Source organism: Notamacropus eugenii, chromosome 1, assembly GCF_028372415.1.
Source record: "Notamacropus eugenii isolate mMacEug1 chromosome 1, mMacEug1.pri_v2, whole genome shotgun sequence".
Taxonomy (NCBI): Eukaryota; Metazoa; Chordata; class Mammalia; order Diprotodontia; family Macropodidae; genus Notamacropus; species Notamacropus eugenii.
This window is the reverse complement of record NC_092872.1, coordinates 144,987,092-145,012,737: the sequence shown is the minus strand read 5'-3', so window position 1 is coordinate 145,012,737 and position 25,646 is coordinate 144,987,092. Positions and strand designations below refer to the sequence as shown.

General features: G+C 44.2%; 1 protein-coding gene across 1 annotated transcript; it reads left to right on the top strand.

The window, feature by feature from the left end:
* The first annotated feature begins 1,976 nt into the window (after positions 1-1,976).
* LOC140521003 (mucin-16-like) lies at positions 1,977-24,278 on the top strand. The gene is made up of 20 exons (XM_072635540.1): positions 1,977-2,256; positions 5,526-5,647; positions 5,742-5,809; positions 9,418-9,584; positions 9,970-10,011; positions 10,282-10,326; positions 11,245-11,369; positions 11,471-11,538; positions 11,871-12,043; positions 12,746-12,781; positions 15,531-15,655; positions 15,759-15,826; positions 16,558-16,730; positions 18,754-18,789; positions 20,438-20,503; positions 20,740-20,861; positions 20,967-21,034; positions 21,465-21,637; positions 23,243-23,278; positions 23,981-24,278. The coding sequence occupies exons 2-20, from the start codon at positions 5,537-5,539 to the stop codon at positions 24,220-24,222; spliced, it is 1,944 nt and encodes a 647-aa protein (XP_072491641.1). The 5' UTR covers positions 1,977-2,256; positions 5,526-5,536; the 3' UTR covers positions 24,223-24,278.
* The last annotated feature ends 1,368 nt before the right edge of the window (positions 24,279-25,646 follow it).

Sequence of the window (25,646 nt, the reverse complement as noted above, 5' to 3'; positions counted from 1 at the left end):
ATTCTGACCAGCAGAGTCATAAGCCCTTCCTCCACGTGGCAGGGGGCATGGGGAACCCCAGTGACTGCTGTCCATATTGTTATCAGGTTCAAGTGTGGCTGCTGTGTCCCAGACTCATCCACTTGAAATTCAGAGTTCATTAATTATCATCAAAGCCCCATGGGAGAGTGACCCAGAAGGTCCATTGTCTTCTCTTGCAATCGAGGCCAATAACAGAGTGACCCAAACAGATTAGACTCTGATATCAGGGCTGCAGGAGAGCCAGGTTTCCAACGGTGCCATCTCAGGGACAGAGCCCAGCAAGATCTACCCCAGCTTAATTTCTCCTTCAGAAACACCATGACATGACACTAGTCCTGAGAGGGGAACATGCACTGAGCAAGCACTGCCCACTGAGCCAACTGAGCAGTTGCTTGAGACAGGAGCCAGGGCTGCTCCTTTTCTTTCCAAAACGCATTCTAAAGTCACTGTATCGGCACCACAGACAAGTAACCAAGGAACTGAAATCAAAGCATATCTACCCTGGTTGTTATAGGGACCCTAAGAGTAGGCACTGGCTGTAGCAGGACCTTTACGTCTCCAGTATCAAAGATCACAACTTCTCTCAGCATGGATATGCCAAAGGTGTGAAACTGAGCTCCTCAGGCAGCCAGCTGTCAAGGAATTTTCATTCTAATGGGGGAGACAACATATAGAAAGGAGTGGTCCCCAGTGAAAGACAACTGAGTTATGTATCTTGCAGGAATGGTCCGTGGGGGACCAAGAGAGTATATGGACACAAGATATTCGAGAAGAATGGCAGTGAGGATTTGGTCACAGTTCCAGATCTGGAGAGGATCTAGGGGATGAAATGAAGCATGACTTTGGATTTCATGAAAAAATAGATCAGGAGAGTCATTCACCAATGGGGACCATGGAAGTCCAGGGGAGACTTTCTAGGGACTAAGCATGAATCCTGCAAGAAGAGTCTTTGGTATGATCATTGGCGCAGTAATAAAGCTCAAGGAGAAATGGCCAGAGTGTAGGTTCAAGGCCTTAACAGGGCTTGTGAAAGGCCTTTAGAGGATGAAGTGCCCATGATGTGTATTGGAGAGGAAAATGGGGTCCTGGAGACTGGGTATTATCCAAAGGAAAAAAGAATCGCACTGAGAGGAAATGAGTATCCCTGCCAAAAGAAGACCAACCCTGCCCACATGCTAACCACCTCTTGTGCTCATAGCATTCTCCTCCAGGAATACAGTTGGTGGCTCAGTGGGTCTGCTGTGACAAGCAGCTCAAGAGAGTCTACCACCATCCTGAGGACTAGCTTCACAGTGACAAATTCTGTTTCAGAGACTGGAAGAGAGGCTTGATCAAGGAAACCCCTCTAGGCTCAGCGACCATTTGGTATCCATCTTCTCTTTGTGGGGATGATCACAAATTGGTTCAAATCTGAGACACCCAGAGGAACTCTGTTTTCCCATAGAAACATCAGTTCCACCTGAGACCCTCTGGAGTGACCATGGTTATTCCCATAAACCTGCCCTGCTCCTTGACTCCAGCAGATCCCACAGTCTGCCAAGGATCTTGTGAGCCATGAAAGACCACGCCAGTGGCATGGCATACTCAGGCAGGACCAGAGGCGGGTTCAGCTGCCTTGTCCTTCACTCCTCCAAGCACCATCCCAGCAGATGGTGGAGGGGACGCAAGCCCTTTCTTGATGTCTACACAAAGGCCAACAGAAGGTCAAAAGTTGTACAGCACCTACCCAGAGAACACAGACACTTTTGCAAGCACTAAGAGAAAACAGATGCGCTTTGCAAACACAGGGATAAGACTCTGGCCTGAGGGAACCCTCCCTACTTGTCTGTTCTGCCTGACTGAAGGACCCAGCTACTCACATTCCTTCAGCCTCTTGGGAATCATGGCCATGCCTGGAGCTCAGAGAAGCTCAACTACATCATCCAGCCTAGAGCCCAGAGACAGCATAGTCACCACAGTCCCTGAGGGGTCGTACTGTTGCTCCAAAGACTGAATTCAGAAGCAGGTACAGTGAAGTGTTAGAGAGTATTTTGGCCTCAGCTATCAACCCAGCGTGGGGGACCAGCAGACCAGGTGACCCTGCAATCTCAGATACCAGCACCCTCATCTCAGGGAAGTTTCATCAAGTCCTGTGGAAGGGTGCAGCCCAGAGCCAGCTGTCTATAGGACATCCTTCACCCTCGGTAATACAAAGTCCAGAAGACCAGGCCTGGAGGAGAAATAGACTCATCCATGGTAATAACTACACCAGCATTTGCTGTCTCCATCACCAGTATCTGTGGGTTTTTCTCCAACAAGAAGAGGTGACCCCTGGTCCTCATGTTTAGCTCAGGTCACAATTGCCATCATCACTAGGCCAGATACCCCCCTTCATGGCCAAGGGCGCTCTCCTTCCAGTCTAATAGCTTGTTCTGAGGTGAGCTATATAAGCTGGAGCACATGAGCTCAGCTTTCTCCTATATGTGTTAAACCGAAATCTGACTCTCAGCACCCAAATCACATACACTGTCTTTCTTTTCCTTACACTCCCTATTAGCCCTGAGCTCCTACATAGAGTGGCAGAGAGCAGCAGAGATGTTCCACTGACCAATTTCTTTCCCAAGGCCCCAGTGTTGTCAGTGAGCATTCCCGGAGGCTCATCGATCATCTCTGCTACCTTTGTTCCCCTAGAGAAAATCGTTAGTGCGATCCTGCTTAGAGGCCTAGAGAAAACCTCCGAGCTATCTCTAAGCACCTTAGTCATCGAGGCCAGTATGTTTCAATCATCAAGGTGACTAGAGACATCTCTGCAGGTCCTCCACGATACAGCACCCAAACTGAAGTGACACCTTCACTTTCTCCTAGTGTTAACTTAGGAGAGATTGTAGCAAGTTGTGGGGTTCAGACTGCCAGAGAGAATAGCTCTTCATCTAGGTGGCCCACAGGGACCAAGGGAGGGTGAATCCGGTACAGATCTGGCTGCTGTGACCCAGGTTGAACTATCTGAGTCTCCAAGTCTATTGCTCACTCAGATTTTACAGGACAGTAGCCCAGAATCTTTATTGTCTCTGAAGGTGAGCCCATAATAGAATGTCCTCTGAGCCCAGCGCTAAAGGAGACCCAGGCATCCCTGGGCACAATTTCAAGCACAGAAGACTTAACTTATCCCCTGTGTTAGAAAGCCCTAGGACCACACTCATCCTGACTCTGCTCTAACGAAGCCCTCTAGCAACGGAAATCAGTGGGGAACAGGCACTGGCTCAGCTGCCTCTGTTTCCACAAAGCTGCCTGTAGTCACTGCCTCAGCAGCAGGGCTAGGGACCCAAGGATCTTCTGGGAGTCTAAGTACAGGTACCCTGAAGCCCACCATTGCTCTGGCAGTTGGGTGTTGCTGTCACTTTAAGGTTTCCTTATCGATGACTAGAATGTTTATGTAAACAGGGTCATAGTGACTTGCCTAGCAACAGCTCCTCAAAAGGGGATAAATCAGCTCTACCAGCCCCATTGTTTTACCACTTTGTTTGGACTTTCCTTGCACTCACCACCTCCTTACCTCCTACAAGTACCCACTCCTATACCACAACCCAAGAACCCAGCTATTCTACTTTTGTGTCTACAAGTAAGTAGACTTCTTTAAACCTCACAGTAAGGTACAGTGATAAGACTTTGGAAAATATGTTTGGATCACCAAATGAGAATTGTGTCTGGCTTAATCACGAAGATGATACTCCTGCTGCTGCTGCACATGATATAGTTAGTATTTTAGGGTTCACAGAGTTCCGTCTAGATATTTTTTAAATTTAGTTCTACAGGGAATTTTAACCATCTCCCCATTTCATAGATGAGGAAACTGAAAGGGACATTGATCAAGTGACCCTTCCTGGTTTGACCCATTGTTGTAAGTATCTGCAGCTGTATGTGAACTCAGATGTTCCTGATTCCTAATCCAGCACTCTCTACCCTTGCCATAAGAATTTCCTTGTGTAGGCATTTCTCTCTTGGCACCTCTGTTTTGGGGCTTTTTTGACTTGAGTGGTGTGACACTCTGTTCACTCCCTTGTCAAATCTAGCGGTCCTTGTGGTAAGTTCATTTTCCTCTTTTTTTTTTTTTTTTTTTTTTTTTTTTTGGTGAAATGCTGACATTTCCAATTGCAAACAGCAAAGTAAAATTTGAGAGTTTCCAAAAGAAACGTGTAGGGACAACATACTTTTCACAGTCTCTCACGAACCTCATCTTACTGATCTGTGGATCCATCCATTTTCTTTACCATTCTTTCTTAAATTTTGAGTTCCAAATCCTCTCCCTAGTTTCGGTCTGTCCCCCATGCATTGAGAGGGCCAGGGATATGGTTCCTGTTATATATGTTAAAGTTATGCAAAGCACATTTCTGTATTAGCCATTTTACAAAAAAGCAAGAAAAATGTAGCAGGCCTCAATAGGTACCAGAGTTCATCAGTTGTCCCTTTGAAATTAGAGAGAATTTTTCATTATAGTTCCTTTGCAGTTATGTTGGATGATTTTATTCATCAGTTTAATTTAGTCTCTCTCTCTCTCTCTCTCTCTCTCTCTCTCTCTCTCTCTCTCTCTCCCTCTCTCTCTCTCTCTCTCTGTCTCTCGCTCTCGTTCTCGCTCTGTCTGTCTGTCTCTCTCTCTTTCTGTCTCTCTATGTCTTTCTCTCCCCTCTGTCAGAATTAATAGCCTTCCAATGCAGCAAGAAGCAGTGAGTATTCAGTGTTGTAATTTCTCTATGGACCCATGACTTGGCAAAGTAAACTGTTGATCCTCTTCCCCATCCTATTTTCCTCTATACTCTTGAAGGAGAAGGGAAAGTGGTGGCCCAGTGATGACCTGTGGTCTCTCAGTAGTTTAGTCCTCAATTTCCATGGGATAGTTAAGGACCTAGCCTCGCACTGTCCCTTTTGCCACATACCACACTAAAACATTATCTTCTCCTGACATTCATATAGGTTGACCAGGGTGGTTTTCATCCTTAATTTTCCCCCCATCATTTCCCGTCTGCATTGACAGCGAGATTCTTTTCCATCTCTCTTCCTCAGTTCCTCCCATACTAATTCCATGTGTCTGTGCTCTGTGTCCTATATAGTGTGAAGTGAAGCGTTTCTTTGGGAAACTGACTGTAAGCAGAGGAGGTGGGAGTTGCAGAAGAAGGTGGTAGTGGAGGGAGGGGTTAGGGAGGTCCTATCACAGATGCATAATTGGAGTCAAGATGGCCAGTTTTCTTTCCAGTAAAGTATAGATGAACTTCACTTGGGTATCCTTTTTGGAGTTGATGGATGGCAACATGTTCCATTGAATAGGGCGTTTGTCTACAAGTCGTGAATACCTAGTTTCAAGTCTCACCTCTGTCACTGTGTATGGGAACGTGGCCACTACAGTGAATCCTCCCTGGGCCTCAAGTTCGTCACCTGCAAGATGCAGGGATTAGAAGGTCCATTCCAAGTCTAAATCTGTAATCCTTTGATCCTATGTATCCAAGACTCAATTTCTCTTCTCCCCAAAACAGACACTCGCCTTATGGAGTGTTTCACACTCGATTTTACGATTACCAATCTCCTCTGCAAGGCAGACATGGAACAGTCAGGCTCCAGGCAGTTCAGCGCCACTGAGAACATCCTACAGAGTCTGGTGAGAATCTTCCCTTCCTGTCCTGCCTTCCTCCTCTCTGGACCTGCAGCCCCATATGTCCAGGGGCTCCCTCAATCTCTGTCTTGCTTTTCAGGTCGGAGCAATATTTGAAAAGAGCTGCATTGCCTTCCATTTCTCTGGTTGCAAGCTGAAGTCATTAAGGTAAGGACACTGAGGGAGATGGGCCCAGGTTGTCAGGGAAACAGATGATGCCTGGTGCAGTTCTTCCTTTTTGTTGGGTCTATGGTCACTTTTTGGACAACACCAGGAAGACTACTGCCAGTACCAGAGGCTGTCCCACCACGATTTGCTTCAAGAAGCTTTGGGTTGCTTCCCAGCAGCAGCGCTAGGTAGCTATTCTCAAGACAAAACAGGCCCTGACCTCAAGGAGTTGGCATTGTGGTGGCGCTGAGGGGATACAATGTGTGACCTAAATACATGGTGAGTTGAGGAGAGAGAGGACACTGACAACTGAGAGGATTCAGGGAAGGTTTTCTATTGGTGGTATCATAGCTGCGTTCCTTGAAGGGGAGACTAAGGAGTCCAAGAGCATCTTGAAGAGGGAGTGCAATCCAGGCATGGGAGACATCTTATGCAAAAGCACCATGCAACATCTGAGTTCAAGGTACAGCTGGTAGGCCAGTCTTCTGCAAGTGCCAAGTGAGCAGTATGTACATCGCTCTGGAACACAGGACTGAAGAAGGCAAATCGAGAAGGATTTTAAAGGTCAGGTGGAGGAGTTTTTAATTCACATTAGAGGCAATAAGGAGCCACTAGACATTTGGGTTGTAAGAGAGTGACATAGTGAGAGATGTGTCTTAGGGAGATTATTTTGGCAGGCATGGGAAAGATGGATGGATAGAAGAGAGGAGGAGTCGGTGATGAATTGGGAGGGTAGGAGGCACTGCAAGCAAAGAGAGGAAGTGGGAGGTTATTGGAAGCTTCCAGGTCAGGGTTGTTGATATGGGCCTTTGTGTGAACAAATGTGAAAGATACTAAAGGAAATCAAGGAGCCAATAAACTGGTTATGGGAGCTGAGGTAGAGGGAAGAAATTGTAACAGAGACAGAGATTTGAAACCTGGTGATTGGTAAGATGGTGGTGGCTTTCACAAAATTACGGAAGTCTGGAAGAGGGACAGGCTTATGGAGGGGGCAGTGGAAATGGAAGAGATACCAAGTTCCATCTTGGTTATATTGGGTTTTGAGATACCACCAGGACACAGAGGTGGAAAGAATGACTTCCCCTTAGTTCACCTAAAGGCCAGTTTAGCACATATCAAAAGTGAATTTTACCCAGAGCAATGCACACGTACATGCGCACACACACACACACAAACACACACACACACACACACACACACACACTAAAACACACACACGCACAAACACACGAGACAAATGGCTAAAGTCTATGGGCATACAATTTTCAAGTTGTACGTAGTCAGTCAGAAAAGTATCCATGGATGGTAACAGTCAGAAGAGATGTAATTTAAACCATATGGAAGGATCGAGTCAAGGTAATGAAAATGGCAGAAATAACTAAATGACACTCAAATTTGTGGAGAAAGGGGAATACCTGTTCTCTGATATTTCAGTTGTGAAACTGCAGAATATTTTTGGAGCACAGATCACCCATTCATAGTAAAAGTAGGAGAAACGATCAGATTCTTCACATGGATAGCAAATAAAACTGTTCTATAGAACATCAGCCAAGCAGCTTGCACATGCTCATAAGGACTAGGTTCCTTGGCCCATCTTCCTATTATATTATGTTTTAGAAAGGAGTTCCAAGAATTCATATGAAGATTAGGAATGGTCCTGTCTGGTGAAATTCGACAAGTCATCCTGGTGGAAGAAGGGATAAGCGTTAGTGTGGAAAGTAGCTGCTGTGTCCTACCTCCTGGAAGCAGTGGAGCTACATATGCTCAAGCTGTGTCCCCCAGGTCTCACCTGTCTCTACTATGCCCCTGCCTTCCATTTCTCCCATAAGGGGCTAGAGATTTCGTCAGTTATGCCTTGCAATAAGAGTTAGCTCAGTTTTAGCTTAGGGATAATATAATGGGCCTCATTTTCACATGGTCCTTTTCTCTGCTATTTTATGCACTTTGTATAAGAAAATTGCCTTTAATTCCAATGACTTGTAATAGCTAATATCCCACTCCATTCAGGAATTTCCTCACATTCAGGGATTTGACTCTGTTTTCATTGGAGTTTTCTGTATTTCCCCTAGTGCCTGGCCTATTTATATTTGGAACAAAATCAAGGTAGACAAAAGAGTTAGGTAGCAGAATTAATCAGAGCTCCATAACTCTTTATACTGTATAGGCAGATAAAAAAAGAGTAGACCTTTAGGAAGGCACGTTCAATCCTTGCAACTTTTGGTTAGAATTCTCTGTTCTGAGGTCTGTACAGGAACTCAGTGACCTACCTTGAGATTTCCCTTCTCTAACAGAATCTCTTCTTTCACTTCCCTTATTTGCCTCTCATTGCTGTGTCGCCTTTTCCCCCCACCTCAACTTATTAACGTCTGCACATGGCTACAGACGCTATCTCCCTACTTTTTCTTGTTCTGTCTGTCTCTCTGTCTGTCACTCCCTTTCTCTCCCTTTCACTTCTCCCCATTTCCCTTTCCCCCTCTCCCTGTCCCTTTTGCTACCTCACTTCCCCATTCTCTGCCCTTTCATTTTCCTAGGCTCCTTCTCTTTTTCTAACTCTTTCTCTCACTCCTTCTCCCCTTCTCTCCTTCTTTTCCTTCCTCCTCCTCTTTTCCTCCTCCTCCTCTCATTCACTCTTTCTCTTTCTCTCATTTCCCTCTCCTCCTCCACTTTCCTCTCTTACTCTCTTCCCTTCCTCTCACATTCTGCCTCCTGTTCTTTCACTCTTCTTTCTATATTTCCCCTCTTCCTCCCCTCCCCATCTTTTACTCTGTCTTTCCATTTCCTTTCTCTGTCTCAGCCACAGCCCCTCTACCTCTTGGTCACATGTTGCCTCTCCCGCTCAACGATTACAAGAGTCCAATTATGTTCACACCTGTGAGGGAATGGTATTCCCTCTGAACTACAAAGTTCTGTGTGCCATCCAGTTCTCAGCACTGTAGTAGATGAGGAAGAATAAGAATCTCCCACAAATGAACTTCTGAAGACCCAGAAGGTGAAACAGTTCCACAGAGGCAGCAAAATGGCAGTTGTTCAAAGAGCTGGAAGTGGATGCACAAGGAGCTAACCAACTAGCTTGGATAATTAAGAAGTTACTTACAAAATATGTGAGTGTTGAAAGATGGTCCACAGAGGAGTGAACAGGAAGATTATAACAATATCAGAGTCTTGCAGAAGTTGTGTCTGGAGTGCTAGTGCTGCTCATCTTGATTCCATTATATCCATTATATTCCAGAGGTTGCCTGTTTTAATGGGTAGCGAGTAGGCCCCAAGAGTCAAGAAGACCTGGGCTCAAGTCCCCTCTCTTGACACCAGGTGATTGTGTGAGCCTGGGCAAATCATCAAATTTCCCCAGGCAACCATCTGAGTATATGTTGCAGGGAAGGTGCTGACAGGCCTTACTCAAGAAAGGTCTATGCCTTTCCCTACCCTCAACCCCTTAAATCAATAAAGTGATAGTTCTACCAAACACTTCTTTTACAATCAAGAATTATTCTAAAATAAACCTGAAATAATTTGCGGCGCATTGATGGTCCCTTCTCACTGCACCTAACTTTGGCATGCCCATGAGAAGCCAGATATTTGACAGTCCTTACCAATGTGTCCTTCAACAGGTCTGTGAAGAAAGGCACTGGCGTGCATCTACTTTGTGCCTATTGGAATGTCCCCACCATTCCAGTCCTGGACGAAAGGAGGATGTACCATGATTTTCGCAGTCAGACATGCAAAATTACAAGACTGGGTCCCTACACCCTCGACAGGAAAAGCCTGTACATCAATGGTGAGCAGTAATTCTGTCCAGGACATATAGTTCTTTAACCTCCATGCTTGGCCCCACTCCTCTTAAGCACTCACCTGTCAAAGCAATCTTCCGTTCCTTGGAGGATCCAGCTTTGCCTGGAGGGCACCTACTTACTGAAAGTACTTTCCTCTGATGCGCTCAGAGTCTGAGGGGTAGCCAAGGCCCCACAGGACCCTAGATGGGCAAAGGGACTTCTGACCTGGGAACTACTTTCTGAAATGCTTCCTCTTAGCTGATGACCCATATGTTTTCAATTGCTTTGCTTTCAGATGCTCTCTCATGTTGCTCTTTCACACTTTCTCAAAATCTCTTGGTCCTTCCAAACATGGCTGTTTTCTCTGTCTCTCTCTCTCTCACTCTGTAGGTTACAACTATAGGGTGTCCCTGTTCTCCTGCGTAAGCTGTTGTGAGTATTCTTATCCTAGTATCAAAGAGAGAACACCCCTTGTCCTTACCGACCCTGTTCTCCCAGCATATTAGGAAGGCAAGAATGGACCACGAGTGTACTAGTGAGAGGAAGGCATAATGTCCCCCTCCTTCTCAGGATGCAGTCTTCACCGCTTGACTCAGTACCCTATCCAAATGAAGTCTCTTTTCCTTGTTTGTCACAGTCCCTTCCCCTCCTTGTCACATGGACATTGGGTCCACAGTGTTCATTCATGATATTTCTCTTCAGTTCCAGTAACATCCAGGAGGCCAAATCCAAGTTCAGTTTGCACAGGTAAGGTCTGCTTCCACCTTTGATCCCTTCTCTGGAAGCTTTTGCTTTCATTTGGCTAGGAGACTGAGAGAGAGGGGATTTTAGGATCTTAGGCTGTCCTGGCAGGAGAATTCCAGGTCATCTAGTCTAGTCTGAGTTCTGCCATCATTTTGAGTTGAGGACACTGAAGCCCAGAGCCATGTAGATAGCAAGGGGGACAGGCAGGATGGGAACCCATGTCTCCTTTCTCCAAATACAATATTATTCTGTTGCCTTGTGTGAGCAGAAGAATAGTTTTATGGCTCAAGGTTTCCTAAAGGATTCATTCATTTATTCAGGTTGCTGAGTTTTCCTTGCACGAAAGAATAGGACATTTTCAGGTCAGTGTCCTTAAAGATGAGGGTGATTGTTTTCATGATGATTTTCTTAGAAAACATGCCTCCACATATTCAGTATTTGGCAGTTGTTAGAAGTGTGGAAAAGAAAAAACACAACAAAATATGAGTTTGCAAATACATTGAAGTATCAAAGAAGCAAAGCTCGGTGGTAGAACCATGGAGAACCATTCTGCTGCTTCTGAAGATAGAGATGTAATGGCTTATGTATGTAGCCTCCAGAGACAGTCATCATTATCATCATCTATCATGTATATAGTGCTTTCACAAGGCACTTTACAGACACTACATCACTGGGATGAATAGTTCCCAAGCCCACACGTGGGCATTTCAATCCTCCTTCATAGTAACCTTGCTTCATCATGATGCTGACAGATGGGAGAGGCTGAACCAAGTTTGGAGGGTTACAGGTTGCCTCAGGGATGCGGTGAATAGGGCCAGGTTACTGACTTTTCCTCCCAAGTACATTGCAATGGGGTGTCCCTGACTGTGCTGAATGACGCACATTGAGCATTTCAGACATCTCTCACTCTCTTTCTTGTAGCTCCGGACTGCAGATTTGAGTTCTTCACCCTCAAGTTCACCATCACCAACTTGATCTATACATGTGAAATGGGCCAGGTGGGCTCAAGTCAATTCTATGGCACAGAGAGTGTCCTCAAGTTCCTGGTGAGACATGACTCCTTCCGTTCCGCTTGGCCCAGCTGCTTTCCTCGTCCTTTGGTATAGAGGCTTGATCTTGAAATCCGACTGTCTCCTTTCACTTCCAGCTCAGGTGCTTGATGGCCAAAACCAGCATTGCTTCTGTTTATTGCGGCTGCAGACTAACCTCGCTCAGGTGAGATCCCTGGGAGTCACTGGCCTCATGAATCACGGTACCCAGTTGGTGCCCTTCAGAAAGGAGATTTCTCCAACCCGCTGTGTTGTGGGTCCAGGTCGATTTTCCAGTTCCTCATTGAATCGATCCACGTCTCCTTGCCACATCATCTCAGGGAGGTGAATCAGACTTGGAAAATTGGCAGTTCCCCACAAAAGTCTCCCTTTTCAGTCTCTTCTACTTCAGGGTTTACCTCAGCCTTCTCAGGGGTGCTGTTCCTACTTGCAAAATTCTTATCAGACTTATCAGTCCCATTTTGGGCTTCTGATGCCCATTTTTGTCTCCTTTCCCAGGCCTTGGAAAGAAGCAACAGGAACTGGAGTTGGTGTCACTTGTGCATGTTGGAGAGATGCAGACAGCCCCATCCTGCAGAAAGAACAACTTTATTGGGAGCTGAGAAATCACACCTGCAATATGACGAAACTGGGGTCCTACATGCTGGATGAGAGAAGTCTTTTTCTCGATGGTGAGTACAGAGCTTTGCACTTAGTAAGTCGTTGTTAAATGCTTTTTCATTCACCCATTCATTCATTCATTCATCTAGCCATGCATCCGTGTATCCATTCATTCATCTTCCCATGGCTAGTAGCCCAGGTCTGCAAATGAAGCTCTGTAATTTCGTTCCTTATTTCAAGGGATTGGTGCATGTGTTCCAATTCACACTCTCTCACTTTCGAGGGTCAGATTTCTTTCTCTTCCTTTGCCAGGTTCTAGGGAAGCTACAACCTGACCCAGACTCCTTTCATGCTTCTTCTTGGAAAGGTGTGGGTTCTCTGAGATGTATTAAGCCAGTACACAGCTAGCGACTAATCTGTCAATGAGCTCTTTGGAGGGGAGGCAATTTCTCTGCTGCCTGAAGTACAACCAATCCCTGACATGGATCTTCTTCCCTTTCAGAAGAGCACAAGCTGGGGCAGCTGGGTGGTGCAGTGTGGAGAGAAACAGTGCAGCAATCAGGACGAGCTGACTTCAAATCTCACGTCAGACACTTGACACTCACTAGCTGTGTGACCTTGGTCAAGTCACTTAACCCCAATGACCTCATCCTGGGTCATCTCCAGTCATCCTGATGAATATCTGGTCACTGGATTCAGACGGCTCTGGAGGAGAAGTGAGGCTGGTGAAAACTTTCCTCACAACGTGATTCTTTCTTTCTTTCTCTCTCCAGATGACAATTATCTGACCTTGGACTCCACCAAAAACTGTAAGTCTACAGTACATCAACATCTCCAGCCTTCTAAGGTCCCTATTGGGAAGGAAACAGCTCATTCACTCTACCCCTCAGCCCCAGCACTGTGTTCAGGCCTAGATAGAGAGGAACAGGGAAGGAAGGGTGGGTGTGTGCATAGAAATCTCTTGCTGGATCTTTCCTGTTTCTGCTTCTAGCACCATTATTCTCTTGATTCCTTAAGATTTAGTTCTGGGCCTCAGTTCACCTTGGGCTGACCAAGCTTAGGAGTGAGTTGACCACAAAACCTCACCTCAGTCATGGAGATGAATTCCTCAAGGTTCCCAGAGGCCTCTAATATCCTCCTCAAAATACTCTCATGGTGCTATGTTCTAGCGGGTTCCCCTGAGATTGCAGGATAGAATAGAGGGAGCATTCCAAAGCTGGAGTGAGGAGGTTTTGTTTCAAATCCTGATCCCAGTATGCTTTGTCACCCTTCACAAATCACTTACACTCTCTGAACCTCAGTTTCTTTAGCTGTCCAAGGAGAGTCATAGTGCTTGCTGTGGCTCCAGGTTGTGAGGAAGGGGCTTTGTCAATCTTAACTTGCCACAGAACTCTTGGTGGTGCTGCTGGTTGTCATTACTGTTCTCATTTGTCATATTCCCCAAGGCGCACCCCTTGGCTCTTCATTATTCTAAGTACGAAACTCGTTTGGAACGCTCTTTGAAAGACATCGGAGCTTTAATTTCCTCTCTGTCCTAAAGATCTGAAAAGTGTCCCTTGTTTTCCCGTGAATTCGAATTGTACAACACAAAGTTCATCTGTCCATTTTCACTTGATCACGTTAGTGCTGCCCAAAGCAGTATTTCCAGTTTGTACTCTGACTCATTTCTTCCGTATCCACTAATTGCCCTGTCATTTATTTGACTGCTGTATCCTTTACCTAGGCATCCACCTAAGAAGCCATCTCTGATTCTTTGATCTGCTTCTCCTCTACCCAATCAGTCACATGGATTCTTCTGAAAAATTTCATCTAAGATCTAGTCCTTCCCCATCGCCACTAACAACATGTAGTAGTCTGGGTTCTCAGAGTTGGACTCCTGGATTGCTGCATCAACTTGGAACATAGCTTTTCTGCCTCTAAGCTTTTCCTCCTTCCAACCCATTTAACATGTACTCCAATATTTCAATACTTACAAGTGTTTTCTTAACATTTACCATGGGTAACAAACATTATTCCAAATGATGGAAGAACAAAGAAAAAGGGAAAATAATCCCTACCCTTAACAATCTTACAATGGGTGAGTCATCAGGAGCAACATGCTGCAGCCTAATAATCTCTGACATATATCTTTCCATTGTGGTACACCTGCAGTTGTGTCCTCCCCAAATTGTGTTGTTCCATGGCAGCGTTACTCTTGTAAAGGAATGGCCTTTTGTTCATGGACTAGATTGGCAGCATTCAAAGTATTACATAACTGCCCAGAAGCCAGCTAGCCAGCTCCTTCTTCCTATTTGCTGCAGCATACAAGCCAGTCACCATATGATATAAATAGAATCTATTTCTTGAACCGGAGCTTTTACCCCGATATGCTGCAGAATTGAACAAACCAAACACAACACCTAACCTGGGCAATGGGTCACTCAAAGGACTCAAAGCTGTCCTGATGCTCAAGATACTTTTTCGATAAGAATCTTTTGAAAAAACCCTGGCTCCCGAACCATCATCCAAGGCTGATTGTCTGCTGCTTGCTCAGTGAAATGTAGCTACTTAGTGACCATTTCTGTGCAGGATAATGGGTGTAGCTCTTTGTTAGGCTAGACCTCAGCCACCGAGCAACCTGTTAATGAGTTAATGAGTCAGATCCACAGTTATACCTAGTTGGCACAGCAAACAACTTTCAGGTCAAGTTGTTCGTTTTTGGAAATCTTTCGCTTGCTGCATAATGGCAGTTCCTCCACTACCACCTGATATTTGAATGATTTTCCCAGTAAGTTTCATTCAGCTCCTATCTTACCATAGCTGTATGGCCATTTATACTTCTGGGATTGACTTTGAAAGATTGGAAGACACAAGGAGGAGCTGGGCACATTTTGCCAGCTCTCCTACAGTTTCAGTCAAATTGCTGCTCTTCCTACATCACAATGTCTCATGCTCACCATATCGAGCTGAAGCCTTTTGCACTGGCTTTGCAGAATTTTCTTTGTCAGGCCCATCTATGTATCTAATGTAGTCAACGCCACTTTCCCAAAGTCAGACTTATCTCCCCTAATTGCTTTTTGTAGACTTGAGTCAGTCTATTCCCCTACCTTGGCTGTGGCTTTCTTTTCCTCAAATTAAGCGGTTGGAGTAGATAAGCAAGGAAATGCGGTTCCTTCCAGCGCTTATAGGTTATGAATCTTTATTGCCCTCTGAATAGTTCATGCTTGGTTCTGAGCTTGGAGGGTGTAAGAAGTTCTGTTAGGAGTGCTACGACCACATCATATCCAAACTTTGAATTTACTTCTGCGTACATCCTAGGCCACATTACGATGTCAACGATGCATATTGTATCCTTTCTACGTATTAGTTTTAGGTCTATGCCTGAGGATCAGAGGGGCCAAGTGACTTGCCAATGTTCACCAAGCTAATAAGTTTTGGAGGTAAAACCAGGTCTTCCTGACTTCAAAGCCAGTCACTGAGCCAGTACGACTACTCCTTTACTCCACGCACTCTTAAGAGGCACGAGACAAATATGCCTCCAGTTGAAAACCTGGGCTTCTCTCTCCCTCCCTCTTATAGCCATGGAACCCAGCCTGAAGTGTTTCACCCTGAAGCTGACCATCACCAGCCTCCGGTATTTGGCAGACATGAGCTGTCCGAACTCAATCCAATTCAATATCGTAGACACCATGATGCAGCATCTGGTGAGACTGCCTGCTTCCAGCCACCCTGCCGAGCTGCCCTAATATCTTGAACATCCACCTGACATACTCACCATTTGTTTCTCTTTGTTTCTTTTTTGACCAGATTGGCCACTCATTCAAAAACACCACCTTTGGTTCCCTGTACTCTGCATGCAAAGTGACTGAACTCAGGTAAGGCTGCCAAGCTGGGGACTTGCAAGTGAGTCTCCTGGGAGAGAGCTCTACGTTTGAAGCACAGACTTCAAAGCTTCACTGTACATTGACTCACACATTCTGTTTCCTCTAGTTTCATGCTAGCCCTGTCAAAAGGAATCTCTTCTCCTTTCTCTCCCCGTCCTTTAGAAGACATATATTTTAGGATTTCTATCTAGAGCCAGTTCTACACCTCACATGCATCAATCCATTCAGCGAAATGCATGTAGTATCAGCGAGATTCTGTGAACAGTGGCAGGCACTGGGGTCAGAAAAGCAAAACAAAAACAAATGTCTTCCTCTCCCCCAATAAAACCACCAAACAATCTTTTTCCTCAACGAGCTTACATTCATTTGGGGGAGTCACTATAATCTGATCACAATTTTGGCTATGCCTGGAGTTCTTTCTTGCTTCTATTACCCCCAATTCCATTGGATTCAGAAGAGCTGAATTCAAATTCCAGCTTTAATGCCAGTGTCTTTGAACATGGATGAGTAACGTGACTTACCTTTTCTGAATTTCTCCATCTGTAGAACACAGAAGAGAGTACTCATACCATATTCTTGATAAAGTTGCTTGAAGGGAGCGCTTTGCAATGTCACTACAGAAATGACAATTATCATTACTGTTTTCCTCATTGAAAAATAATCATAAAAAATTGTGTCCCTACCACTCTTTCTCAGTTTATCCAGAGTATCTGTTTTCCTAGGCCTGTGAAGAAAGGATCACAGACAGCTGTAGATGCCATCTGCACGTGTCTCCCATTTGCCAGCAGCACTCATCTAGATGCCAAGCAGATTTTCCACGAGCTGAGCAACCAAACTCGTGGTATCCGGCTACTGGGCCACTACTCCCTCGACAAAGATAGTCTCTACATCAATGGTAAGCAGTCTCATGGAAGGAAGTCTTAACATCTATCTCTGCCTCTGTCTCTTCTCTTCCTCCTCTCTTTTAATCTGAACGTTCGCCTTTCCTTCTGACGCTTCTGCTATGAACAAGGTTCTAATCTCATGCAGCAATTCAGAAGAGAGAAAGACAGACTCTAGAGACCTTACCTGTTCCTCTACGGAGACCTTTCCTCTGAGTTTGTGAGTTTCTTGACATCTGACGGAAACTATACAGAGCATTCCTTGGTCCTGTCTTCTTCAACCTTTTTCTCAATGGCTTAGAGAGATACGTAGATGGAAACCAATTATTGATACCGTGAGACTAGGCGAGAAAGGGTCATTGATGTGTTGCGTAGAACCAGAATCCAGAAAGCTGAGACAATGTGACAAATTTGACCAGGTAACTTTTAATAGAAATAAATGCAAAATTCTACGTGAGGATAGAACAGGGAAAAAACATTATGTCCTTTAACAATTTCTGGGAAGATGCTGCTGGAGCTCTTGTTGAGCTACAGTCAGCAGTTTAATGTGCCAACAAGAAACTCTCTGGCCCTGTGAGTCTATGTGGAAAGAATTCTAGTGTCTTGGACTAATTTGTTTGTAGTCCTAGTTTTTGGGTTTGTTAATTGAATATTTTATTTTCTTCACCTACTCCATGTAAAGAAGCATGTTTCCCATTTGTTTTGGTTTTTGTTTTTTACAAAAGTTCCAGATTTTCTCTCACTCTCTTCCCCCTATTCTCATTGGGAAGGCAAGCAATATTGATATAGCTTTATCGAAATCTTCCGTGCCCCAGAAGAAAACAGAGAGGAAGGGAAGAAGAGATGGAAGGGTATGAGAGAAGGGAGGGCAGATTGTGGGAAGGGGCAATCAGAAAGCACGCTGTCTTTGGGTGTTCAGAAGGGAGGGATGGGGGGAATAATTGGAATTCAAAATGTTGTGGAAGTCAATGTTAAGAAGCAAAAGTAAAGTGATTAATTATTGGAAAAAAATAATAACTAGTGGAAGAAGGAAATGGATAAGCAATCCATTTTGTTTGCCAAGAAAACATCCGGATGGGATGATGAAGAGTCTCACAAAATTGAAAACTGACTGAACAGTAATTGTTATCATTGTGCCTCTGACAGCAATGTGAGGTGACTAGAGAAAGATGGTTAGCATTGTATTTTTTTGGAATTTTCCCACAGCACCAACTAGCTCAATAAAGGCATGTTGAATTCATTTGAACAGTGGCAGAAAGGATTCAAAATTAGGATTATTCTTTGAAGTTTTTGAGAAGAGAGAACCTTCTCTCTCCAAGAAAAAAAGAGAAGACATTGTTCAGATCTTACCCTTGGACACTTACTAGCTGGGTGACCTTGAAGAAATCCTTGTCATAATGAAAATGACCTTCTAATAATGATAATAACAATAGCATTTCTATAACACTGACAATGTTGGGTCATTTGGTCCTCTCAATAGTCCTGTGAGGTAGGTTCTACCGTAGTTCTAATTTTCCATATGAGGAAACTGAGACTGAATGAGGTTAAACCAAAGAAGCAAGGGCCTGAGGGAGGAATCCGACTCAGTGTCCCTGACACCAAGTCCATCAACAATCCAATCCTTTAGCATCTCAGAGCTTCAGTTTCTTCATCTGGAGAAGGAAGGGTGTGCATTGGAAAGCCTATGACGACCCTTTCTATTCTTTATGTGTGATCCTAAGCTTTCCATCAAGCCAGGAGTGGAAGGAGAGGAGCTACCATTTCCAATTTCCTATACACCAAAGGAGAAAGAATGCCTTATTTCAGGCACTTACTTATGCTTTGTCTTATTCTCATTCCTCACAAGCTGCAAGCTTCCCATTCCTATCTCGTCCTGGTGTGATAGGGTTCTCCTCCAAGAAGCAGCTTTTTCTCATAAGTGATCAGGTGCAGCAGAGCTGATCCACTTTACCTGTGTTATTCAGTATGAGAATTCCTTTCTGTTCTTTTCTGCCATGATGTATTCATGACCCTCATTGTCAACCTTTTTGTTTCCAGGTTATAATGAACCTGGTCCAGATCTACCCAGTGTTGGTAAGTATGTGGGCACTCTCATCTCATAATCTTGAGCCATCTGGGAGCACTGAACCTTACTCCTTTCTTGACCCCTAAAGTTGGAGGCCAGTGCCTTTGCCATGCCCAAGTCCCTGACCCTGGAGGCCATTTTCAGGTGATATGAGAAAGGAATCCAAGATATAGAGTTAGCATGTTTCCGTAAATCATGGGAAACAAAGACCTCCTGTCACTGGAGGTCTTCAAATGTCAGCTAAAGGACAAGTTCTCAGGGATACTGGAGTGTGCATGTGTTCTTCAATTAGATTTCCTCTCAGCATGATTTTAGTTCTGATATAATAGGATTTGGTGAAACTGTGAAGAAAAGACTGAAATGTAGGGAAAAGGCACTCAAGATCCTTTGAGTCTCCCTTGCCATGCAAAAATGGCTTCCTGTTTCATCACTCGCCCTTCCTTGGCTCGAAACTGGGTGGAGATGACTTGTTAAGCTGTCTTCACCATCAGTCAATGATGCACCAAACATTGCTTAACTTCCATCTATGTATCAATCTCTGAACTCGGTGCTCAGAGTAGAGGGTGAAAAAATGTGGGAATCTTTGTTCGGAAGGGGGTTTACATTCTGTTGTGGGGGAATCCAGAGCCTCTGTCTGAGATAGCATGGTGAAAACTTAGCAAAGCATCCCCACGAGATGGTCAAGGGGATTAACAGTGGACCTCACCTCTTTTAGAGAGATATTCTAAAGGAGAACTCATAATGGTATTTAGGAAGTATTCCGAAGTGTCACTGGAGCTCATAGTGTCACCAGCTCGGCACCTTAGCCATGGCCTTATGAAAGATTACTTCTGTAATAGCCCAGGCAGCACAGGCAACTAGAAATACCCATCCACCTTCAATCATGTAGTGATTTGTCAAACACTTATTTGACATCTCCTACAGGGGGAACCCGGAATTAATAACCCCATGACAATTGAGTTGATCTGAAAGAGTTTTAAGACACAATAGTTTCTGTCACGTTTCAGTGTCAGTATTTCTTTCTTTTTTGACACCTTTTGGCGTCAAACCCCATTCTGTCATCATTTGTGACTCTCAAGGCATCTTTAGGGCCTGCAGCCCGCGCAGGTAGAAAATCAGCAAGATTAGGATGCTAGGTGATGTCCACTGGGTCCCCCATGGAAGCTGCTTAAAGAATGTGATTAGGAAAATGAAAATGGCCACGATCCTTAAAAATCACCTCCTTCCAAATGAGCGAATCAGAATCTGAGACTTGGTGCATCATCTTGGGTGGGGGACAGTGACCTTGGTATGTTGGATATTGCAAGGCTCTCCCCTCATTAATCCTCACATACACTGAAGAAAGAAGGATATGAATTTCTGGCAGTTGATTTAACAGCTTCTCAAGAAATACTCCCATAGTTCTAGGAAATGAGTCCATGTTTCCCATTCAAAACCTAAAAGAAGTGAAGACCTGGACCATTCTAAACAAGAAGCACACAGCTTGACAAGTTTGTCAGGAGAAGCCCATTTTTCAAATATCTGTTTCCACTGCTTTAACTCCTCCCCAAAGCATTCTGTGACTACATCCAGGTGTTCACTTTTCTCCCACATCCACTATGAAATTGTCCACAGTGTCTTTATCAGTGATTTCCACTCTTCATGATTTTTCCTCAGTTCCTGTGAGAACCAGTTACCCTGCAGACACCTCTCTGACCCCATCACAATCCTCCACTTCCTCAGGTAAAAAGAATGCGGCTGATAGGCATTCCCAGGAGTATCATTGTGTGCATAACTAGAAAAGGGGAAGAACAACTGTGGGGACGTAGGCAAGGAAAAGAGAGGAAGTGGTTAGGGATTCCTTGATGTGAATGTCAGTGGGCCATGGAGTATGAGATTGCCCTCCAGGAAAGCGTAAGACAGTACAAGACATGCCCAGGATTCAGGGCTGGATCTTTTGTTTCCTTCCTCTGTAACAGCCGGTGACAACATGACATTTTTACCCATCCGCTTTACCATCACGAACTTACACTACATGGAAGGCATGGATGACCATAGCTCTGGCATTTTCAATAACATCCAGAGAATGCTTCGTCGCGTGGTGAGATTTCACAGGCCCTGTCCAGACCCATTCCTGCATAGCAAGCTTCTCCACCGTGGGGGCTGAAAATCTGGTTATTCATTCCCCTTCTTATTTCCTTCACAGTTCAAACCCTTGTTCGGGGAAAGCAGCATTGCTTCCTCCTATGATGGATGCCAAGTGGTGGCCCTGAGGTGAGACCTGAGAAGAAGTTGTCAGGCCCACACATCATCTCCCATGATGCCCCCAGTTTCATGGCTAACGTGCAGGGTGGGTGGACAACAGAAGCACTGTCTCCATGGACGGTCCATTTCCTCCTTTTTCAAATCTGAGCAGGATTTCCTACCCATTCTCTTCCTTCCAGAGTCCTTAGGAAAGTGATTCCCCTTGTGTGTCGTGATTGGGAATAAATGCTGGCTTGTGGAAATACATTTCTCAAGTGGGAGTTGTGTGGCTGCACAGGCAAACTCCCCACACAAGGAATGGGCATGTTTCCACCATCAAGGATTCCGTATCAGCCTTTGTGATGGCAGGAAATCTCAGCTGAACTGTCCCCAATGTCTCCTAGAAGTAATTTTCTCAGCATCGAAACTCAGGAACCTCAGCATTTGTTTCCTTCCACAGATCTCTCAAGGGTGGCTCAAAAACTGGAGTGGAAGTTGTGTGCAACTTTCGAGGGGGGCCGACCAATCCCTCCTTAGACAAATACAAGGCATATTGGGAGCTGAGCAAACAGACTGAGGGTATCAGCAGACTGGGCCCCTACATTGTGGAAAAGGAAAGTTTCTACCTTGATGGTGAGATTCCTCACTGGCACAACCATTGATCTCTTTCCCTCCAGCATAAGCTTTGTAATGAGACCATAGTCCCAACATTCCTATCTTTTCCCTTGATTCCCCACTTAGATTCAGGCCATCTCTCCCACCCCAGCCCCACCCCAGCAGCTCATGTTCTCACTCTTCCCTTGTTCATCCACTTGCACTCAATCAGCCGTACCCATGCCTATTTCCTGGTTACCTTAAGCCATTCTTTCTCTTTGTCTGACTTTTTTCATTTGCTGCCCACTCTTGAACTCTGCTTTTGATCCTGTTATATGTAATGTTTTTAGCCATCAATCGTGTAGAATCGTAGATGGCAGAAAATAGACAAAGGACAGACAAGTAGAAGTGTTGGGTGGTCAATAATAGAAGGCAGAAAATAAACTCCACAAAAATTAGAAAGGTGCATCACATCTAAGAACCTGACATTTAACCAACGTAAGGCCAAAATATGGATGCAGAGTTACCCAGTAATCTGGCTGACCAGAGGGTGATGGGGACATGACCAGAAAGGATTCATGTTGCGAAGACACCAATTAGATTTCATGAAGGTAAATCTAGAGACTGTAAAGAGGAAGATGCTAGTTCCCTTATCATCTGGCCTTATCAGCCCTTGATGATAGTAATCTGTTGTGATCTGAGGATCCAGCCTTCAGAAAGAACATATATAGACAGAAAATGGCCATGATGGGAAATTGAAATGATGTGATAAGAAGATTGCTTCAAGGAACTTGAGGTATTTAGTCAGATGAAAGAGGTATAAAGATTGTCTTCAAACATTCCAGTACCTCTCATGGGGCATATTATATAAGATGCTTCTACTTGGCCTCAGCAGAATGTTAAGGAAGGCGTGAAAATTCCTGCGTCAAAATACTCATGTGAGTATTGATACTCACATGAAAGCAAATTGTTCTCATTGATTAATGCAGTGGACACCCATTCACAGAAGGTTTCCATGCTTAGGCTAAATCACATTTTGCTGGGAGTGGAACGGAATGAGTACATCTACAGGAAGCTTGGACCACAAGGAATGAAAAAGCTTTTGAAGTGGTACCTTTTGTCTATAAGCGTTCTTCCATGCTCTTAGAGATGAACGGGTTAGACAGTAGGGGGCTTGAATTCCTACCGAGTTTCTGCAAGCCAGGAAAAGGCAAAAATGAAAGGGATCAGGGCTCTTGGATCCATCTAAATCTCAGAAGATTGAAGGGTCCTTCTTACTTCTATCCTCATGTAAGAACTTCATGGAACAGATTACGGAAGGGCCCTGAAGAATTGCACTCTCCTCCCTTAAGGATATAACAGGAGAACTCAGACTCTGCCGTTCACGTCATGGCTAAGGTTCAGGGTGCACAAACAGGAAAGGCCATTCCCCATATCCAGCGTCCATGTCCTCCATTTACAAATCTGAAGATGTTTTCATTCCCAGTCTCTTTATTCGTGTCCTCAGGAATGCCATTCCTCTTCTCTTTCATGATTTGGCACAAATGAAATGTTGACAGCTCTTGCTCTCATCTTTGGGTCTCTCCCATTTCCTCTTCCTTCGTTTCTGATCTTCCCTTCATTATATCTTATTTTGCTTTACAGGTTGTAATGAACACCATCCCTTACAGCTCTTCACCAGTAAGTGTCTTGATATCCAAATCAACTTGCAGTCTTCTGTTCCTTCCACTGAAGTTAACTCTGTAGGCTTTACCAAGAAATTCTCCACACCATAGTAAATTTCCCAGCAATAGAAATCATTGTGAACACTCAAGATGTTAAGAATGCATTAGAAGAGGGTTAGATGGTCTCTGAGGGCTTTCCCTGAAGAAAATGTCCCAGGTTGTATAGAAATGGGCTCTCCATCCTTCTGGACCTTTGTGATCCAGAGACACTCTTTCATTTTCTGGGATTCTAGGTCTCTCTCTGAGGTTGCATGGTGATACCTTAGCAAGGCATGCGCATGGAATGGTCAGGGGAATTAGCAGGGTAAATCAACTCTTTCAGAGAGATTTTCTGAGGGAAAGTCATGATGGTGTCCATTGTACCACTGAATACCTCTTTTTCTTGGAGTGTCATCAGCAGGACCCATTAGACATGTCCTTATAAAAGGCTCCTCCTGTGTGGCCCCAGGCAGCTAAGTCAACCTGAAGTGCCTGTCCAGATTCACTCATTTATTGATACTTTCTTCATTCCTTCATTTTTCAAACACTTATTATGTATCCCCTACATGTGCAACTCTGAGTTAATAACCATATACCAATTGGAATGATCACAAAGAGTTATAGGACACAGTGGTGTTGGGCAGTATGCAATGTCAATACTTCTTCTTCATTTTTACAGCAGTTCCTGATCCCAATGCATCATCAGTCCCAACTCTCAAGGAACCCTCAGGTCCTCCATCCTCCAGAGGTAGAAAATCAGCAACATTAGGCGACTATCCATTAGATCCCACATGGAAGCTATGTAGAGAATATGATTGTGATAAGAAAGTTAAGAACCTTGCGTTAAATATGAAGAATCACCTCATTCTAAGAAAACCCTTCCAAACAAAGATAAAGCAGTACCTGAAACACAGGGTATAACATCTTGTGTGAGGGAGGGTGACCCTCAAAGACCTCCTCCCAAACACATGTGCACATATACCCACACAGAAGACAGGACATAAATTTCCTGCTGTGGAGTGAATGACTAAGTACATATACATATATATACATATATATACATATATATACATATATATATACACACACACACACACACATGTGTATATCATTTACATCTTTATATATATAACATACATATATATTTATAGATAAAGATAGATATATTTATATATATTTATATCTATATCTATGTATATATCTATATATATGTATATATACATGTGATTTGTTTCCACATGGGCATCCATGTATCTAAGCAATTAGCTACCATTCATGAATCAGTCCATATGTCACTCTGTCCTCCTTGGAATGTTTTGACAGCTTGATGCACTGCCACAAATTCAGCATATTGACCCCTTCCACCTATGCAAGGACTTTCCAATATCCACCTAGTACTTGGCTTAGAGGCTACCGCTTTCCAGTGTATTCTGAGGCCCTAATATTCTGCTGCACCATCAGTAAACTATTCCTTTCCCTTTTCTTCAGTTAATCCTTCTAATCCCTCATTCCATTTTGCCAAGGGTTATACCAACTTTTGCTATGGTTCGGAGGGTATATCCTTTCCCTTAGTGGGTATGTTTGCTATTCATTCATAGAGGGTTGATTTAAATGTATTTTGAACATAGCATTTGCAATGACTTGTCCAATTCTTTGAGAAGCTGGTGTAATCATTACCCAGGTCTTGAATCCATTTGCCAGCATTAATGTTACCCCATGAGTCAAAGTCAGTTGTCCAGTCTCTACGAAAGCCCAACAGGCAGCTAACCACTGCTTTTCAAAAGGGGTGTATTGAATGCCAGATGAAAGGAGTTTCCTAGACAAAAATCCAAAGGGCACATTTCAGACAGGTTGAATATGCCATAAATCAAGGCTCAATTGGATCGTGGTCTATGCTTCCACAAAAGCTTTACTTTGTTCAAGTGACCAAGCGCCAATTCAGTGTTTTTTATTGTAATCTTCTATAAGGGTTCAAATTTTGTTCTTGATGTGGTACATGATGTCCCCAATATCCAAATAATCCTTGAAACTTTTGGGCCTCTATCTTATTGGTGCAGATGGAAAAATTCTGAATCTCTTGTCAGGTTTGTGGGAGGTGTCAACCCCCTTTTCCTTTATGTACCCCTCAAATCTTCCAAGTTCAGTTAGCTCTTGAAACTTTGCACGGTTAATTTCCAAATTTTATCCCCTGGAATCCTGTCCATGGTGCCAAATGAATCGCTAAGGCAGTGTTTACGGTACTGGGGGTAACTGTGAATATACTGGCATAGTTGTCAATTGCAAAGTGTAACAGATGCTCCATAGAGAAGGTAGAAAAAAAACATTGATTGGGACCTCAGAAAGCC